We start from the raw sequence: 21,834 nt of genomic DNA, 5'->3' as shown, positions 1-21,834 counted from the left end.
GTTAGCCCGCTTTTGGCTCAGCATTAGTATTTAGAGATGTGACTTGTGGATAGCTTGAGAGGGTGAAGATAGCAACAAAATGGTTTCGAAGGACCAAGCAAAGGTGAAGGGCAAGTGAGGGCTTTAGGTGCTGATGGACCAAGGCTGTGGTGAAGAAGAGAGTACTTGTATTGAGTCAACGTACTACTCAAGCTATGAGGAATCATATTATGTGGAGGATCAAATCTTTGTTCGAATCATAAGTGGAACTGACTTAAGCCATGAATAAAACTTACATGTGTTGAAATGGTTAAGTCACATGCTTAAGGGTGGGTTTGCTCAAGAAGAGTGAGACAAAGATGGTTGCGACCCTTATGAAGAGATATTGAGTAGAAATGGCATATAAAACATTGAAGACACAAGCGATTGAAATAGACATATCCTTCTGATCTTGAGTATAGTTATGATGTACTATTAAAGGACATTTTTACCACCGATTTTTATCCCGAACCGGCGGCGAAAACTTATCCTTGTTTTTACCGGCCGGTTCATGACAAGAATCGATTTTATTCTAAACTATGTACTGGTGGTGATATATTTTCATCAATGATTTTAACAAAACTAGTAGTGAAAATATAGTTGGTAAAAACTATTTCTATAGTAATGTGTACACTATTTGGATGAATTCTACAATAATATTCTATTAATAATTGGGATAGGTATGTTATACAAAAGATTAGGATCAATACGTTTATATGGTTTATTAGCCACCGTACAAGACAACAATCCAAAGATAATAATCATGCAAGATATATAGGAGCTTTGTTGGAAAGCATGGTGTTTTGTCGTATCTGTGGATCTGATTCATTAGGTGTTGTAAAAGTGCGTGCATGCTGCTGTGTTCTTGTGCATATATGCTCCGATCCTAATGATAAGTACTCCTACACGTGAATAACTATTTAACTAGAAACAAGCGCGACGTTGCCACGCGCCTGGCTATGTTAGGCCAGTCCGCGTTGCGCGATTATGTCAGAGTATCAGTGCAGAGTAGCTGCTTCCAATAGATAGAAAGGATTACATACACATTGATGTATCTATTTAATGGTGCAAGACTAATATTTTTTTAACACATATCTCCATTTTTATAAGCGGGAAGTTGGGGAACACAATTTAGTTATCATCGTCGTTGCAATATTTGTGGGAGAACATTGATGAAATTTTATAGACAACGAAATACAAGTTTCTGATGGAACATCAGCTTGTCATTGGTAGATCGATCACAATGATATATTACAGAAATCATGGAGCTGAATGTGAGCTGCGTGACCATGCTGCCCCCTCAGCTGGATCATTGGCCACTGCCTTTGATGACTCCACCACTGCCCCTGAATGGAGTTGTGGCATGGAGTACAAAACCGATAAATAGACCAATCATCACTACCTGCTAGAAGCAATTAGGCCATGGAAATTTCATCAAACAGAAGAAGAAATGTCAGATGCCTAAATTAGGATATGGGGGATGAAATCCATGTGGCAAAAACTAAAATAGAATCAGTAAACTGAAATCCATGGAACATTTGAATCTTTAACACAATCCAGGCCACGGCAATGAATTTGTCAGCAACAAAGCTATTGGATAGTATATTGCAAAGTTTTATGTTGTGAGTTCTATCATCGAAATTATCTGATATATGCATAGGTGTTGATAAAATGTGCAAGTTTGAGCATTGAAAAACCAGACTATCAATCATTTCAGATACTGAGTTCCAGACGATAGGAAAAATGTTTTTTTTAAGGTAGGTATAGCTGGCTGCTTTCTATTTTTCCCTTTATTATTAGGACCTCAAATATAGGGGTTTTTTTCAAACTAAAGCTGCTTTCTTAGCTTTTATCATAGTGTAATAAAAAAACACATCAGATATGCTATGTAATTGTTGGTTTCAGACATCCTCGTCTTCTAGTTATCTTCACCCGTGGCCGTGGAAGCAATGTAATATAAGGCCAAACTTGTAAGATGGTGATTGCAAGTAAAGGGAGATGAAGCATCTTCTGAGGTTGCCCCAAACAAAGCTAGTCCTAATCCTATAATATATAACTACCTATCATCAAAATATATTACTACCCCCAGCTTAACTAAAAGCTATATTATTTTTCAAAGCTGTTTTTGCCTAAGTCCTAAAATCATGCTGCTGTATGCAATTGACAACGGCAGATAACCTCTCATCAATACTCTGAACCACCACTTGATCAGGCAAGCAGTTCCTCGGATGTTGAAGCTCTGCAAGAGTCTGAAAGCACACGGAGGACACAGGTCATCACTATTTAAAAGCATGCCATTAAATACAATCTCAAGTGATTAACACGAATGATTTTAGAAGTGCATTACACAGTATATGTACCTCCTAGTTCACATGGTGCTGCCCAGGCACATCGTTTTTTTTTTCATTCTGCAAAATTCAACCAGCAAAGTTTTCTAGTCAAGAAAAAGGCACGAGATGTGTTTCAACGTAGAAATGGACTGAAACTTTAGTACGTTTTATTAGATAAAGAAGCCGTTCATATGCAAAGTATAACTGTCTGCTAAAGAGAGCTAAACCTTGTAGTCATTTGATCGAGCATATGGTGGGTGCCGTCCATGGCACTGTCCCTAGCAGCTGCTGGGGCATTAGGTGGCGTGCTCTACGGCGTGGGAGGGAGCACAGAGGCATGGGGAAGCTGCATAGTGCCGGCGCTACTTGCCTTCTTCCTCATGGGAGCCATGCTCAGCTTCTTCTCCACAGCAGCGACATTGTGGTGTGTAAGGTGTATATTTGGAGGAGGCGATGCCGAAAGTCAGTGCTACTTTGAAGTAGCGTGGGGCATCCACGGTTGCATCAGTTGCCTCCTCCACGTGCAGTACACGGCCATGACAAGCTAGCCATCGTTGAGCGAGGAAGACGCTGGGATGTGGAGGCTCTGGAGCGCTGGCCAGAAATGTGTGTGGAGCAGGCGCCCAAGCACCGCGGCGTGCTGTGCTACCCGCTGACTAGAGCACGGCGAGAATCTTGCATGCCTCCGAGGAGCCCCGCTGCTGCCTGGGCGCCTCCGAGGAGCCCCGCTGCTGCGTGTGGCCGTCCTGGTGCTGCCCACAGCATCCCCGTGCGGGACAGGCGCCTATGGCTCGGCCGTCCAGGTTGCAGGGTCGAGGCCGCTCCGCGAATCGACAATCTCCCGCATCGCTCCTCCGTGTTGCAATAGGACGCTACGCCGGCGAGGTCTACCTCTCGGCCGGACGGATCTGGCTCGCCGGGCTGCGGGGGAGGGACCGGAGTAGGGAGGGGGCGGCAGCGCAGAGAAGACTGGGGAGGAGGAGCGGCGGTCAGCGCAATCTGAGGTGTTTTTTGAAAAATACAGAGAGGGCCTATGAAGTGTGGGTTGATTTTCAAAAAATAGAAGGGGTTTTTGGTAAAATGACTACTGCTCTCCCGATCTGGGACGTCCGCGCCCCCCGATCGAACGGTCTCGAAAAGCAGGCGACGTGGCCACGCTGCCTGACCCTCTTTTAGGTGCAGGATTCATATGGTAAGATGAGAACGAGGATTTAATTATTTCTCATTTTATTTATTTGTGTCGGAGTTACTAGTTCTATGTCGGACAGACATTAACTCAGCTAGGAGTTCACCCTCATTCACAATTCCACTTATAAGAAGTACAAACTCGCACATCATGTAAATGCATGCCATCCGGCATCACAACAAAACAACTTGATCGAATCCATCGGATTAGCATATATTCTGCTATATCAATCAAGGGCTACAAAAAAAGTGCTCACATCATAGATTCTGCTTTTCTAATAATACTCCGTAGCTCTCTCCATCCTAAAATACAAAATATGATAAGAATTCTATGGCATATTATATGGTAAAATAAAGGAAAAAGCTCATTTTTTGCCCTCCAACTATGGCAACAGTTTGGTTTTAGCCCTCCAACTCCAAAACCAGACAACCGCAGTCTATCAACTCTGTAAACCAGATAGAAATGGCCCTCGCGCCGGCACGACGGCAGTTTCCGCCCGGTCAACCCGCGATGACCGCGGTATTGGGCCTTTTTCCTTTTCTCGCGGCCCACTTACTCGTGCTGTCTCCTCTCACTCTCTTCCGCTCATTCCCCAACCCTGAACCCTAACTCTCGATGGCGACGACGATGACGGCAAAGGGTGCTGGTGTGGGTGCGGATCGACAGCTCCAGTCGCTAACTTGCTCACTCTCTTCCATTCCTTCCCCAACCCCAAACCCTAACTCCCGACGACAGCGACAGCATGGCGAGCTCGAGCAGCGCGAGTAACTGGAGGGGAGGAGGAAGGTCCGACCGTGGTGGCTTTCGGTCGTCCCCCTTGTTGTGTCATCAAGGCCCTCTTGATTATTGACCGCCCGTGCTTTGCGATTGTGGAGCGAAGGCGGCAAAGTGGACATCGTGGACCAATGATAATCCGGGCCGCAGGTTCTACAATTGCTTCAGATCTCAAGTGAGTTCGATCAATGACTTATTTAGGGTTTGGTTCTTGTCCTTGGTTCTTTGTTGGATGTGATGATTGAAGTTGTCTTGGTTTTGGTTGTAATCACGATTGCAGAGCAATATGCGGCCATGCCAATTTTATCGCTGGATTGATCCACCAACCCCAGAGCACCTTGTACCCATTCTTATTGAGCTCCGTGACCAAGTACGAGCAATGAGGACGGCTAATAGACAGGGAAATGGCCATATGGATCTGGCATTAGTTGATGCAGAAGCGTCAAGGTGGCAAGAAAGAGCCATGGTGGAAGCAGGATTTGCAGGCACAGATGTTGTGGCACCAACAGTGCAAACAGCTAGAACAGATGATGTTCAATTGAAATGTAGGATGGTAGAGAAGGAACTAGGTTTGTTGAAGTTTGTATTAGCGGCCTGTGTGATTGTAGTGCTTGCTGTACTTTTTAGGAAGTAGATGTTTGTTGCTTTTTTAGTTGTGAATGGTAGTAGTTGGATGCTTGTTAGTTTGTGGTGTAGAAGTATGGAAGATGTATTGAATTGAAGATGTATTTTGCTATCTTTGAATCGATTATGAACTCCAAGATAAGGCTTTCATGTATCTAGTGACATGAAGTCTTAATCTTTTCATGTGAACTGAGGAACTCAAATTGGCTGTCATCCAGGATGACTTGCTCTCTGATGGAGAAATACCCTTTTCTTCTATTTTGCCTTTACTTAGGTTCTGTGATTCTATGATCCATAGGCAATAACAACTTCTTTACCTATAGGCTATAGTCAGGAGGCTAGCACCCACTATCCCATGACCTGGTGTCTGACGGCATAAGTGAGATTCTTTGTCAGCTTGGCCAAACAAAGGGGTAGCCAAGGAGACTAGAGCCACTCTAGACAATGCTCAGACTTACAATACCAATTTGATACATCATGTTGTTAATGACAATGGCACACTGGTGAAACCAGGGGAAGAAATTGATGTCTACATATTTTCATTGTTCAATGAGAATAGGAAACCTGACATTGAGTCGGAGGGGAACTGGGGACTGTTCTTTCCTGATAAGAGCTCTATCTACAGCCTTGATTGGATGGACTGAGGCAATGTGGATGTTATGACTGGAGCAAACATTACAAGTGCAAATGGTACCTGGTGTATTGCTTCAACTAATGCATCAGAAATAGATCTACAAAATACCCTCAACTAGGCATGTCGTCCAGGCATCGTAGATTGCTCTGCCATTCAACCAGGCCAACCTTGCTACCAGCCGAACACTTTAGCTTCCCATGCTTCGTATGCATTCAATAGCTACTACAGCAAAATGGAGCCAACGTTGCGGCCTATCAGGACAGGAACCAGGCTCTAAACTTGAAAAGTTGTCAGGACTCAGGACTTAATAACCATGTATTTGCACAGCTTCGAGAACTTAAAAGTCTAGCATTACATTACAAGACATTAAAGCCTAGCATTATAATTTACACACCAGCACAACTTCGAGCACTTATAGCCTTAAAAGTATGGCATTACATTACAAGTTCAACCAAGGAGTGATAGAAACAACTGAATATTACATTACAAATGCCTTAAAAGTCTGGCATTACATTACAAGGTAACATCATAATATGGCAATACATGCTCTTAGGGATCAGCATGGTCTTTGAGAAGCAGCAGTTGGCTTGGTTGTGTGCGCTTCTTCATTGCTTACTTCTTCCTTGGAGGTTCCTCGACAGTGACTGTAACACATGCTTTTCCACCATTAAAACTCAAGTTGACAGAAGAACTTGCCTATGACAATGGAACATTAGCTTGTAAATGCAAGGTAGCTTGCCCAGGTGTTTGCACTCTAGTTGTTGCAGTGCACTTGATATTTTTCTACATGTGAGTTAAAATATAAGCAATTGGCGGCAAAATATAAGCAATGTGAGGCAAAATATAAGCAGTAGCACATACAGTTACTTGGCTTTGCTGAGATGCTCTTCTTTTCCCTCTTCCTCTACTGCTTTCATTAGAGGTAGCAGTGGGTACAAAGCTGCCATGTGTAGAAGCATCAGCTGATACATTACTTGGTTGTGGAGCAGCATGACCTGTGCCTCCTAGAGTTTCACTGCTAGATGGAACCCCATGTCTCTTGTCACAAGTGGACCTATTGTGGCCTATTCCCTTATGTTTCCTGCATCTGATGACTGTCCCTACCTTAGAAAGTCTCTTTGTCTTTGGTTGTTCTTGTGGCTCCCTCTTCCTTTCTTTCTTAGGTCTGCCTAGCATTCTCACATATCCAGGTGCCTTCAAGGGTGGGAGATGAGACTCTGGCCAACTCTGCATACCCTCCAATGGGTTTAGGCAGTGAGAGTAACTCTTGTTGAACTCAGTAATATGATAACAAGATACAATGTAATCATCTAGCACATTTGTGTTGTAAAAGATGCATGAAATAACATGGTAGCATGGTAACCCAGACAACTGCCAATACCTACAAGAGCACTCTCTAGCCTGTAGGTCAACTATGAACCTATTGTCCCAATGATTGACTTCAAATATGTTAGCTCCATTGCTAATAGCATGGCATACCCCTGAAAGGGTGATACTTGCATTTAGCTTTTTACAGATGTTGGGACACACTGTTCCTATCCATGTTTGTGACTTAGACCTATTCTGTTTGATCCTCACCATCACCTTCCTTCTAATTGTCTCCAGCATAGTTACAATAGGAAAGAACCTAGCTTCCACAATCCATTTGTTAAATGTTTCACACATATTGTTGTCAATAGAATCACAATTTGATCCTATCTTAAACCAGGCCCTGCTCTAATGAGCTGGATCAGTGTTCATCAAGGCTTGTGCACCATCTAGTGTATACTTTGCTAGTCTGGCCCTTGCAAGATTGAACAATGATGGATAGGGTGCCTTTGCACAATGCCAGAATTTCTATTGCCACTCCTTGTTCTTGAATTTCTTTCTCCAATTAGCATATATATGCCTGGCATAGTTTCTATGTTCAGCACTAGGAGCCCATTTCTATACTACATTGAGGATACCCTTCTATTGATCAGATATGATAACCCACCCCTCCCCATCTCCCACTCCAACATCTTTGAACAAAATGTCACAAAACCAGTCCCATGATCCATTGTTTTCCTTCTCTACTACTGCCCATGCTATGGGATACATCTGGATGTTGGCATCCCTTCCTATTGCACATAGAAGCTCCCCATTCGTTGCACCCTTAAAGAAGCAACCATCTAGACCTAACACTTTTCTATACCCTGCCATGAATCCTTTTTTACATGCATCCAGACAAATATACATTCTCTGGAATACTGGTGGTTCCAACTGAAGTTCTTTTTTGACAATGACTGTGCTGCCAGGATTACTTCTCAATAATTCAAGCTGATATCTGTATAGAAGTTGGTATTGGCCTTTGGTTGCATCTAGTTCTTTCTGCATGACAATGGCCTTTGCTCTTTTCAGTTTTGAGATGCTTACCATAGCAAACATCTCCTCTTGAATTGTGGTTCTCATTCTTTCCAAACTCCATGTTGGGTTGGCCATTATGAACTTCTCATACTTCTCTGCAATCCTACTAGCAGTTACTAACTTGTTGTCCCTCCTTGGGGGGCATGTGTGCAAATCATTTAGACTAGCCACCTGGCAGTGGTCTGTCTTTGAATTGGTTGACAACAAACATCTCTAGGTACATGTGGCCCAATCACATAGAGCTAACATCCTGTGTGACTCATTCCTCCTAAACCTGATCACCCTCCTCTCTAGCAAACTTTGCCTGATAACTGCTTTCTTGAACTGTTTTTCCCAGTGAACTTCATGCCAATCACAAACCTAGGACTAGGTTCACTCTTGTTGAACCTTAGGTAATAGCTGTGCTTGGTCTCTAAGTGCCCCTCACTTGCTTCCTCCTCTGACACATCCTCTGCACTGCTGTTAGCATATAGGGTGTCATTTGCATCATCATCAAGCTCAAATGTGGTTGGCACAGAATTTGGCCTATCCAAGATGACATCATCTAGATTTGCTACTTGTCCACTCTTCATGCTCTTCTTGAATTTCTTGAACTTCTTTTAAATCTGTACAACTTCTTCATCTTCCTCAAATGAATTGTCATCTCTAGACAAAAACTCATTGTCGCTGCTTTCCTCTAAAATCTCTTTGTCATTCAAAACACTTGAAACTGGCTGACTCCTTTGGTCATCAACCACCTGCTTCCCCTTGTCCATCTTGCTAGGGCTGTACCACTCCCTTACAAATTTGATCTGTTTCTCTACATCTTCCCTACTTTCATGCTTATTATGAGCAACCAAGACATCTTCACCTGGATCTGTCAGTTCCTCATATCCATCTTCAAACTCACTGTCATCATGTTCTTCTTGCTCACCTTCAATCTCATCTTCATAGTTGCTGTCCTCATCATCCTCTTCCTCTTCATCATCAACTGCATGTCCTTCAACATATATCTCTGCTACATCTCCTTCCTCAATGTTGTTTGCCATTTCAATGCAAGTTTGATCATCCATCAGAACACGTAGGCCATTAGAAAGCTGCCTTCTAGGAACAAGTCAGTGCAACAATGCTCCTTCTTCAACGGTGCAATGATCCTTACGGTGCCCCATAACCTCAGGGAGAGAGACTTTATCACGGTCAATATATGACACCTCCACTTCTCCTCCCAAGTAATACACATAATTTTCTCTTCTCAAGAATTCTCCTACATAATGAAACCGAATAGGAAGAGTGTCCAGAGGGTCCATGGCGCATAAAATGTCCTACACTACATGCAACAGGAACCAAAAAAACTCTTTCAGACTACCACTCTGAATGGACAACATGTAGCCTAGTAACAATGGAAGTACAATGTACATTGCTGATCACAAAATATCACGCAAAATCACAAAAATCTAAATATCAATTAGAGGCATTGCAAAATGAAGACCAAACCAATTCCTATCAAGTTAACATATCATACACAATGACTTAGTGCTACGAGTTGCCGAAGCAGAATATGAACGAGGAATTCCTAAGAACAATGACCATACCTGTTGAGCAGCGACGCGCACTTGGCCCAGAAGAAGAGGATGGCGACGAGGAGGAGCAAGGCGTTGGACAGGAGGGAAAGCTGTAGCCCGCGCGCTCGAAGACGAACCAGACCGTGGTGGCGCCCACAACGCCCGCCGCTGAGGCGTTCGTCTGCCGCCACAGCAGCAGGTCGGCGATTGGAATGGGTCCCCGCGCGAGGAATGTTAGGAGCTGTCGATCCGCACCCGCACCAGCACCCTCCGCCGTCGCCATCGCCGCCGTCGAGAGTTAGGGTTCGGGGTTGGGGAACGAACGAAAGAGAGTGAGAGGAGACATCGCAAGTAAGTGGGCCACGAGAAAAGGAAAAAAGCCCAATACCGCGGTCGTCGCGGGCTGACCGGGCGGAAACCGCTGTCGCGCCGGCGCGAGGGCCATTTCTATCTGGTTTACAGAGTCGATAGACTGCGGTTGTCTGGTTTTGGAGTTGGAGGGCTAAAACCAAACTGCTGCCATAGTTGGAGAACCAAAAATGGATTTTTTTCCTAAAATAAATGACGTATATAATCCTCTATAATTTTCATATATATTTAGATTTTGGTAATAGACTGTAATGGCAGATATGCATATAAATATTGGCTTTTCAAAATGAGTTGGAGGATTAATTGTTCACTTAGAATCATTTATAATTTATGACAGATTTCAAATACTTTGAATATCATACTATATTTTAGGAGTACAACTAGATGCCCACGTTTACACATTCAAGAACGCTCACATCTATAAATCTATGTGCATCCTACCTTTGCTCAAATGACTAGTTGGCACACCTACGAAGTCACAACAACGCGGACGGCCACATTGTGGACGAAACAAGTAGTGATATTAATGAGATACATATATATACTCCCTAGCCCTTTGAAACGTAAGAATTTTGCAGGATTCACATAGAAGTTTCGCATGAATCAATTTAGTTTTATAGAAAAAAATCCAAAAAAAAATATAGAAAAAACGCACAAACAGCAAAAATTGCTTGGTTCTTTTTCGCACTATGAAAGAGGATACAGCCACCCTTCCCATAATAACCATGTAAGTAATTGCTTGGTTCTTTTTCGCATAGAATTATATATATTGTCTCGTTCCAATTTCAATTGGACGAGCGCGTTCCCTTCACTAGACGACGTGATCTGTCCATTTTACGTACCACCTTCGCCAACAGTACCTGAAGCGGTGAAGCCTATCCGGCTGTCTCATCTCTCTGAAGATCCCCACAGTAGCAGACGACGTACGGCGCCCTCTTTTTTTCCGCCGTCGTACCGCTTGGCCACCGCGGCCGGTACGAGTACCCGACCGCGCCATCACGCAGGCACAGTCGCGACTTCCTCCCCCGCCATTAACTACAGCTAGCAAGCAGACTACGCCCGGTAGCTGCAACCAAGCTGCGAGCTAGGCGCTGCATGCTAGCTAGATCCATCGGGGGCACTCAATGCATGCATGCATATACGCGCGCGGCCAATTATTCGAGACAGACAATTGGGCCGTCCTCTCGTGCCGGGTCGCCTCATCTCGTCAGGGCACGTTAACGCGCCGTCGAGTGCCGTCTACGTCCTGTAGTGTTTGCACAGAACACCCTCGTATGGCCAGAGACGGCGCGGATCCTATTGCGGGCACGCTCGAAGCCTTTGGTTAAAAAAAAAAGGCTGACGTTGATTTATTATTAGATAAAAATAATATTATTTTGCTGAACCGTCGACCGATAAATTCAAGTGAACAGCCAATTCGACGCGCGCGAGATGGTTGCTGCGCGCCAAAAATCTATCCAATCTCTCCACCCGGTCAGCGGCAACGGAGGCGGCGATGGTGGCCCGCGCGGCAGCAGGTCGGCAGCTGGAGCAGCAATGGCGGCCCGCCCCGTTGTTCGTGGCTTGGGCGCAGCGGCATCACCCATCACCGCCGGCGCCGGTTACGGCAACAGCGGCCTCCGCCATGACGCGGTTGACGATGTCGCCGTCTCCCTCGCATGACGCCGTCGTCAAGAGAGCAATCGACGTCGCGGAGCCCACCGCTCACACGCCGGCGCCCCCGCCCTGCAGGTGCAAGAAGCGCTGCCGCGGAAACCTCCTCCTGGTGACCCCGCCCCATCGCGAGGACCACGGCGATAGAGCCTCCCACCCTCTGGCTTAGTCGGCGTTTCTGATGTAAACGAGGTGCTCGACGAAAGGTGGCCATGGAGATCCATCGGCTTGCGGACGACAACAGCGTGCAGCACGGCAGCAGGAGCAGCGACTACCTCAGGACGTAGAAGTTGTTCAATGTTTTGGATGCGAAAACTGATTTGGTTTCCTTCTTGCCCAAAAGTAAGATGCTAATTCGACCGTGAAGATTCCACTTCATCCATGTTTAGTTTCAAAAAACTTTTCTCAAAAAGTGCTACAGTAGGTATCACATCGAATCTTGTGATACGTGCATGGAGTATTAAATATAGACGAAAAAAATAATTGCACAGTTTGGTTGGAAATCGCTAGACGAACGTTTTGAGCCTAATTAGTCCATAATTGAACACTAATTGACAAATAAAAACGAAAATACTACAGTAGCCAAATTTCCAAATTTCGCCGAACTAAACGAGGCCTGACTCTGTCAAAGCTACTGCCTCTAGTATGAACATGTGTGAATCTTTGTTTCCTTGCGGGTGTGAACAATAGCGAAGCTTCCTTGGTAGTCATATTCGCTCCGTTCGCTTGATCTACTTTTCAGCTATAGAACGGTGTTTTCTCTTACAATATTTCAACATAAGCATAAGCATAAGCATAAACCAAATTTTAGCATGAACGAACAGGGTGATTATGTTTTATTTGATTTATGAAAATTTTGTTCTATTACATTAATATAAATATATTCATATATCATTTATATTTATGGTTTCTAAAAAATAGTATAACCATGATCATCTTATTTATATTTGATCTTTCTTTTTTCAACAAGCCACACAAGGATACACACAAATCTTATCTACGATTGATCATGGCTACATGGCAGCACTAAAGACAGCATGTTGTCTATGGATTATACCACTGTCTATTTAGCCGTCTTTATATAGTGTTACATCGTCGTACAGACAACACGGGTTGTACATGCCCTCATCGTCGCCGCCTCTGCAGCCGCCGCCTGCTGGCCCTGGCTCCGCCGCTTCAGTCTGGACGTCGTCTGGTTTAGCTGCGGACGCGCCATTGCTAAACTTGGTTAACCTCTCCTTGCCAGAAATAAATCGGTCCCAGAAAAGCTTCTGTGTGCTTTCCTTGCTCACATTTAATTACCATGTCACAATCACGGAATCACCTTCCCGGCCGAGCGGCAAGAGACTGCGTACGCTTTGTCGTATTTAGCTTATAAGTTATGATTTATCAATTAATAAATAATATTTTTTTCTCACATCAAATCAATCAACGGTACTTTTAATCATAGCTTATAAACCAAACAAATCCAAACGAATAGGACACGATATGCCCTGTCTGCTTGGCTGATAAGCCATGACTACTGTTGGCTGATATATTATAAGAGAAAAATACTGTTCATCAACTGAAAACCCTTCGCTGCCTTGCAGCCCGCTCCTAGTTGCACGTCAATGCTGGTAGGAGCCCGCTCCTAGTTGCACATCAATGCTGGTAGGCTCGGGTCCACTCCCAGTTCTCTTCTCCGCGGCATGTCCGACGGCGACGACGGCAGGAGTACTGTGTACATGTAGGAGATGCATGTTAGGGTGCGTTTGATGCTCGAATGGGTTCTGTTTCTCGCGTGAATCCTGAGAATAATAGCCAGACGGTACTATGGTGAAACGTTTTTGCTAGAACCGTTACAAGTGATTCTCACTTTTTCGCCTACGAAAGTGAACCGATGAAAACGTGGGCACAGTGATTCTGATTCTACAGCCAAATAATCTAGTTATTTTGATTCGCCATGAGATTTTTTTTTTGAGAGAATCTAGATCTGAATGTTCTACGTGGATCTGGGTCCCTACTAAATGAGTCATGCATTAATGTGGACGACCGATCCAAAACAAGTGTGTGTTAGCGTGATTGTTCCTAATTGGTTCGATATCGGTAAGTACGTACACGGCTTGATTATGGATTCTTCAGTTATTATTTTGAAAAGATTGTTAATAAGCTAGCTGGCCACATCATAGGTAAGTACATATGTCCTTCTATCCAAATAAGCGCACACCATCCGTACCAAACAAAATAAATACTCTGGAGGATATTAAAAAAAAAGTGACTGCAATATCCGTGTGCCACGGCTACAAAACTCTTTAATAATACACCAACCCCGGGTTAGTAACAAATGTTAGATATTGTTGTATAGATAGGTATTGTTGGTTATGCAATAACTAATCAAAGTTGTTTTTTTATATTTACCCTCTCTAACTCATTCATAATGTAGCATAGACATTTCTTATCTTTGTCAATACAATTAATGGTTTATATATTGTTTCATCCCTATTTATGTTTCCTTTTGCATCATGCCCTCCACTAGTGATTGATATATGTGTTTAGTTGAAATTATAGCTGCCATATAGTATTAGTAGGGGCGGCTCTAGAGGCTTTGTAGGAGCGGTTTGCCTAGCCGTCCTTACCCAAGCGCCTCTACAAATCATGAATTTGTAGAGGCGGTTCACAGATCGTCTCTACAAATCGATTTGTAGAGACGGCTGGTGTTATCAGCCGTCCCTACAGATTGATTTGTAGAGGTGGATGTAGTACCAGCCGCCCCTATAATACCTGTTTGTAGGGGCGATTCAGTCTAGAACCGCCCTTACAGTATATTTTTTGGCCAACAAATTTTAAATTTATAATTTAAATTCGACCAGAACATATATTTTTCATGCACAACTCCATCATGACTTATCTTCTTCTGCGATTGTACTGAAACTCAAATATGAGGTTTGGTCCACTAGGTGGATATTTTCCATGAACATTTCCAATGCAAACGGCTAGAGCATCAATGCTTGTCTCATCAATAAATCCCTCAGCCTGTAAATATATACCATGAAGGCACATAAATCCTTTGAAATAGGCAAAAGTATCACAGTAGAAGGTCACTCAATTAACATTGTTGTAGAAGAACGCACCTGGGCAACATCAGTAAATCTTGCTTCATATTCTTCAACGGTCAGGCCATCTTTAGAGCCTGAGAGCCTACCCAACTCAGCTTCCACAAGTAAACCTTTTGCATGAGCCAAGGAAGATATGCTCTTTGTGTATAAGATGTTCTTCCCTAAAGTTAGATGGGAACCATCCACCATGACTGAATCAAATCCCTAGAAATTCAAGGGTCACGACATTGACCAGGAAAAAAACTTAAGATTAATGGTTATGAAATAAACTTGCATGTCATCTTTGGTAATGCATACTTGAGGAAACCACGGATCTTCACATACCGCTTCAAGAGCTTGAAGCAAGTCTGACTTGGAAATGTCGTGATCATAGTGAACACTGATAGGAACATGTGATAAGAGAATCACAGAATGTGAACACTAGAGTTTTCAATTTATTCAAATAATTGTTAAACATGTGGTTTATTTAGGAGTACAGATAGTTGAATTTGCTCTCTTTGAAAATGGTAGATTCTCAAGTTTCTCTTACACTGGATTGTTCTGCAGCAGCAATGCAACATGCTACCAATGGGACTCCACCTTGCTTCAGAGCACTGGGGTGAATCTAAACAGCAACCACAACAATTAAGATAAAGACTCGAGATAGTATATGTGATATACTAAATTTTCATATATTCATTAACAATGCTATATACTATATTTTCATAATCAAGAGCTACGTGGTACTGCTTTCAAAGAACCTGCAGGATAGCAGGAGCTTCATTTCATTAAGAAGAGAAAGAGTACAGAGCACCGAACTATAAGGAACATCAGCAGAACACTACAATGAACATATTACTTAATGCTGACTTGTTAGATGAGGAACTCTACAACATGAGTATTGGTCCGACTGACCATAAAATGCTATCATGTTGCCTAGATAGCTAAAGATGTTAATAGCTAAACAACAATGCAAAGAATCATATGCCTAGTCTCCAATAATTGACCTTCGAGGGGCCTGCCGTCAGATGCAGACATGCAACAAGTGATTTTCCAATTCAGTTTACAAAGGCTGATAACTTATTATATGAACAAATAAAGAGTTAAAAGGATCAAGATGCCCAAGAGGGGGGGTGAATTGGGCTAATTCTAAATTTTTTTGCAATAATCAAATCCTACGGTTAGCCCAATTAACCCCTTGTGCCTAGAAAAGTGTTTTTATTAAACTAACACACAATGGACTTGCAACCTATGTTCCAAACTTACTCTAGCATGGTAATTCTATGAATGTAAAGATAAGTATTAAATTGCTCAAAGTAAATGCTCAAAGTAAATGGAGAGAGAGGAACGCGACGATATTTTGTCGAGGTATCGGAGAGTCGCCACTCCCCACTAGTCCTTGTTGGAGCACCCGCGCAAGGGTGTAGCTCCCCCTTGATTCGCACAAGGATCAAGTGCTCTCTATGGGTTGATTCTTCGATACTCCGTCACGGTGAATCACCCAAAGCCACTCACAACTTGAGTTGGGTCACCCATAAGCTCCGCCGGGTGATCACTAAGCTCCTAATCACCACCAAGCTGTCTAGGTGATGGCGATCACCAAGAGTAACAAGCACGAACTCTCACTTGACCACGCGAAGCCTAATGAGAAGATGAATGCACACTTTGCTACTCTTGATTCACTAATGAGGCTACTCTCTTGGATTCTCAAATCTCAATCACCTCACTAGGACCTTGAAATTCTTGGCACTCACAAACGTGTTTCTTAGCTGTTGGAATGAGCAAAAGTCACTCCACACATGAGTGGAGCTTCTATTTATAAGGCAGCCTAAAAAACAAACCGTTATGAGCTTCTGCGGGGTGACCGGACGCTCCGGTCATGTTGATCGGACGCTCCGGTCAGTTCAACCCACAAACCAGTGATAAAGTGTTGACCGAACGCTGGTAGGGTCTGATCACCACTGACCGGACGTGTCCGATCGCATTAAACCCTCACTGGATGCTTACTGTACTCGACCAGACGCTGAACCCCCAGGGTCCGGTCAGCACTGATCGGACGCGTCCAGTCATAGATTCCCTTCTCTGAAACCTTACTGGAGTCGACCGGATGCTGGTCCCCAGCGTCCGGTCACTTGACATCTCCAGCGTCCGGTCGCACCGAACACAATCTGCTTGATCAAATGAACTGACCGGACCCTGCGGCCAGCGTCCGGTCGCACCGAAGCCAGCGTCCGGTCAGCATTTGACCCTCCATTCACTTCCAACTCTCGATCATATGTGAATGAAGTTTGCTCCAAAGGATCTTAGGCATATTGAGGAGCTACCTAGTGCTAGTTTTAATAAGTATGCACCACACCTAACTCACTAGACTCACCTAGGTCAAGCTACCCGTCCATATCCCCCTTTATAGTACAGCCAAAGGAAAAATAAAGTCCTAAACTGCTCTAAGTGTCTCTCCAACTCCAATCGACACTTAGATCTAGTTATCCTTAACCTTGTCGTCCATCCTTTGAAAACCAAAATGATTTCCATCATAGGGGCATGACCACCTCGATTGCCCAATCGATCTCCATTACCATGACCTAACTTAATTGCCTCTACAAAACACACGTTAGTCATAGTAATCTTGTATTATCATTAATCACCAAAATCCAACTAGGGGCCTAGATGCTTTCAATCTCCCCCTTTTTGGTGATTGATGACAATACCACCTCGAGTATGTGAAAGAGTGAGGTTTTTGACGGGCTTGGTTCATATAAGCTTTTGTCATTAAGAATAAAAGAGTTAAGAAAGCTTATATGACCCAAGCCAACACAATATACTCAAAGGATATGAATTAAGCAAGAGTATAAGTAATAAAGCTCATTTGCATCGGAGTATAAACATGGAAGCAAAGGCAAATGAGCATAACACAAGTGATATGACATATAAAGGAATTCAAAGTAGAGAGCATGTGGCAGAACCTCCTAAGTTATAGGGCCCACATGCACCTGTCACTGTCCGACGACCTTTGACATTTATGCATATGTTTCCAATAACTTAAAAAGACTGTCGGGTGTCCTCGGGGAACCCCGAATCATCCATAATTTCCGAGCAGGATCACGTTATAGAGTCATTGCAGTATTACAACATTTATTCAAATATCAAAACCAGAGTAAAAACAGCGGAAGTCTTACGATAACATAGTTCACAAACCAGTTGTTTCAAACCTTACAAACTAAGTTCGATAATTATTACAAACCATAGTAGTAGTGGAGTGGCATAATGAACATATACTTAACACACAAAATAAACATCCTGCCCAAGGATCACACATTTACTTCTCATCGTCAGAATGAACGATAGTCATGCAGCACGATCCAAAACAGATCTGCTCATGAAGCTCACCTGCAACAAGGGGTCAACGAACCCTGAGTACGAAAGTACTCAATAAGACTTATCCGAAATATTAACTGATAAACTCAATAATGCAGGCTCAGGGATTCAAGGTATAGCTTTAACAATGATCAAAGTTCTTTTGCATAAAAGCTCTTTTAACAACATTCTTTATATAGAAAACTTCTCAAGAATTATATACAAAGCTGACATGATTCGCACTAAGATCATGAAACTTCATATCCAACACCTTTACAAGCCTTATTCAAGTTCCGGTTATTAATTCTACGATGATGAACAGTGAGTTGAGTCTCCATAACCGAGGAGCAACGACGATTCGAACCGATTAAGCCCAGCTGGGGATTCCAGACCACACGACATATGCAGGTCCCTGACTCACATATATCAACCTACCCTTAGATCCTCTAAAACAAGAATGGGTCCACGCCACCCGAGAACACAGTACTCCAGCATTCTAGCCCATGGCCACGTGGGTACACGCTATTCCCGCCATCTCTCCACTCCCAGTGTGCGAGTAGCCATTCTCATAATAGAATTGCCAAGTTCAGGCTTACCGGAGTATGTGGTTAGTACTACAAATTCTCATCTCATACAATTCAACAACGGACGTGTCTTAATCGACACAGGCGGAAAGAACCCGCTCACAAGACCTCCATGTCTTGTGGCTCACACACACTGAGTCCGCCCGGTCTAGATTTATTACTCCACATTCCCATATCACATGCTAACAATATTGACCAATGTCCCATTTAAAACTTGCAGGTGGCAGGGGGTCACCCGACTTTCATCGTTCTACGCATAGCTAAGCAAAACTAGGCATATACGAGTTTAAAACTGGTAATATGGTAAATATGGAATAACAAGGGTGGTAATGCACCAATTAGGCTCTTACTTAACTCCTAACCACTTAATATAGTAACGGAAAGCAAAAGCGAAATTAATTTGTAAAACACAAGGTAGGGTTATATGCATCCGGGGCTTGCCTTCGTTGACGGAAAAGTCCGGTTCCAGCGACGTTACACAAGGATTTGATCCGACCTCAACAGACAGATAAACTTCTTCCACGACTTGATTAACTACCACGTGTTCACCTTCGTTCACTACACGTAGTAACAATGACATGTTCAACATGATGCGGAATACTAAATATGATGTTCGATGATGGATACAAAAATTAACAATTTGAATACAACTTTCCTTCGCGGTACAGTTGCAAGTCAAACAAACTAAATCTTTATCGTAACACATACATCAATTGCCAAGGATCATTATCAACTAATGACCCGAGGTCATCACTCAATCCAAAAGTCCAACCAAAAACCTAAATCATTAAAAGTTACTATTCGCTTTTATGAATTAATTATTTAATTCAAAATTATGAAATAATTCAACTTATTCTAATTGAGCTCAAAATTTTAGTACATGTTCATTACATGATAAGTAAGTGGCAAAACAAAATTCATAATTTTTGGACAATTAAATAAGCCTAGAAAAATCATGGAAATCCATTTATTAATAAATTGAGCAATTTTTACCACATTCAAAAAGTACTAAAAAATATTATTTCATATTTTTATTAAATACTATACATCACAGAGAAGTCACTCAAAAATTTTCATAATTTTTAGAGCTCTAAATAAATCTATACAAAAATAACAAAAACATACACTATTCATTCAAATCTGAAAATAGAAAAATTCATTTTGAACGTTGAGTCACTGACATTGTGACCCCACCTGTCATCTTCTACCTCGCACTTTGACTACGGCGATGATGGCGCTGACCGGCGATATCTCGTCGCCGGTGAGTCCAACGGCGACGGCCAAGGTACCTACACCCTCCCCGAGACTAGGCGCATCCATTTTGAGCATAAGCCTTACTAAATATGGACTGGACCGAGCACTACGTCGGCCATGGCGGCCACGACGGCGTGGCTACGCTATGCCAGCGAAATGAAGCTAAAAACGGTGAAACAGAGGGCATGGGAAGGCCCAGTAGCTCACCATGAACACATTGGAGCAAAGAACGAGACCGGATAAGCTTCGGTGACACGGGTCGACGTTGACAGCGGTCACGGCGGAGCGATCTTCGACGACGGCGATGCTCCGGTAGCTGTGGTGGTCAAAATGAGAAACCAATGGGTCACAAAGCACTACATCATTGCAGTGAAGCTGAAGCAAGACTCAGCAAGGGCAGGGACTCACCATAGCGCGCTAGCCACGGCGACGCGCACTCCATGGTGGTGGTGCCGGCTGTGAGGAAGAAAAGCGCCGAACGGCGTTTCCCGATGATGGCAAGTGACCAGGGCTAGTTATTTAGGTGTGCAAGGATGAGACGGAGCTGGGACAAGCTTATCAGTGATGGTGAAGCACTATGGCATCGACACGAGCTCGTCGGAGTTATGGCCGTGGCGTCGGAAAAACAGAGCAAGAGAGCGGAGGCAAATGACGACGGCCAAGGCTAAGTAGAGCGACTCAGAAGCGCAAGGAAGCTACGCTGTGGCCTTCACCGCGCCAGCGCAACGTCAAAGATGGCCACGACCGCGCCTGGAAGCAAACCGAAGATCGCCGGCCATGTAGCTAGGGTGGTGAGTACTGTTCACCGAATTTATAGATTTGCCATTCGGTTTCAAATTCAAATTACTCCCAAATTTGTATAGCAACTCAAAAATCTCCAAAAATAAAAGTTGTTTAAAATCAAAAGTTCTACAACTTTGCTTTTATAACCAACCCCTAATTCTATCTAGATTTTGAAATGATCTTTTAAATTCAAATAGGGAAATTTAACGAATTACGCCTTTTTGAATTACTCAAAATTTTTCTAAACAACTTGAAAAACTCCAAAAATAAACTTTGTATAACTTGCCAAGCTCTACACTTTTGCTTTTGGGCCCAACCCCAAAATATGCTTAGATTTTGAAATGGATTTTCAGGGTAGGATTTAAATGTTGAAAAGCGGGGTTTTCTCAAAAAATTCAAAATCCAAACAAATATTGAACTTGAGTCAAACAATACAATTCAACATTCATTACACAATTGTAAACTTGTTTTAGTAAATGTACATCAAAGTTTTCACCAAATGCCAAATGCTTTGTAATGCATATGATGACATGTCATATTTTAATATTTAAACACCCGAGGTGTTACAATCCTTCCCCTAAAAGAAATCTCACCCCAAGATTCAAAGCCATAGGGTAAGTAATGGAAAAGGAAATATGTCAGTCCAAAAACATCCAAAACTTGCCTATAAAACAGCTGAGGTTCCTTTATAAAACACAACTTGTAGCAACCGAGCACAACTAACACTACTCTATTCTATATTGATGCTAGAAACTCTGGAAACTTTTCTAACAAGTAATCTTCTGATTCCCAAGTAGCTTCCTCTTCTGAATATTGATTCCATTGTATTTTATAGAACTTGATTGTTCGTCTTCGAGTAACACGATCTTTCTGATCTAACACTCGGATAGGATATTCGGAATAAGTTAAATCCGGTTCTAGTTCCACTCCTTCAACTTCAACATTCTGTTCAGGCACTCGGAGACACTTCTTCAATTGAGAAACATGGAACACATCATGCACAGCTGCAAGATGTTCAGGTAATTTCAAGCGATATGCCACTTTTCCATACCCTCTCCAAAATTTGATATGGTCCAATGTATCGGGGTGCCAACTTCCCTTTAACACCAAAACGGTTAACTCCCTTCATTGGTGATACTTTCAGATATACAAAATCTCCTTTGTTGAATACCAATGGTCTCCGTCGTCTATCCGCATAACTCTTTTGGTGAGACTGAGCTATCTTTAAATTACTCTGTATTTGTCTAACCTTGTCTTCTGTTTCTTTCACA

At 43.0% G+C, this 21,834-nt stretch overlaps 1 protein-coding gene and 1 long non-coding RNA gene across 2 annotated transcripts; both read right to left on the bottom strand.

Annotated features, from left to right (window-relative positions):
- Nucleotides 1-947: 947 nt before the first annotated feature.
- Nucleotides 948-3,327, bottom strand: LOC136453000 (uncharacterized). The gene is made up of 3 exons (XR_010758934.1): nt 2,576-3,327; nt 2,379-2,426; nt 948-2,267 (listed from the first exon to the last, which is right to left on the bottom strand). It is a non-coding gene; the product is annotated as an uncharacterized lncRNA (long non-coding RNA).
- A 4,189-nt stretch (nt 3,328-7,516) lies between these two features.
- LOC136455110 (uncharacterized) lies at nt 7,517-8,523 on the bottom strand. The gene is made up of 2 exons (XM_066455264.1): nt 8,251-8,523; nt 7,517-8,164 (listed from the first exon to the last, which is right to left on the bottom strand). The coding sequence occupies exons 1-2, from the start codon at nt 8,521-8,523 to the stop codon at nt 7,517-7,519; spliced, it is 921 nt and encodes a 306-aa protein (XP_066311361.1).
- Nucleotides 8,524-21,834: the final 13,311 nt, after the last annotated feature.

This window comes from Miscanthus floridulus, chromosome 5, assembly GCF_019320115.1.
Source record: "Miscanthus floridulus cultivar M001 chromosome 5, ASM1932011v1, whole genome shotgun sequence".
Classification (NCBI taxonomy): domain Eukaryota; kingdom Viridiplantae; phylum Streptophyta; class Magnoliopsida; order Poales; family Poaceae; genus Miscanthus; species Miscanthus floridulus.
Note: the sequence above shows the minus strand (reverse complement) of the source record. Positions and strands in the feature narration are given on the sequence as shown.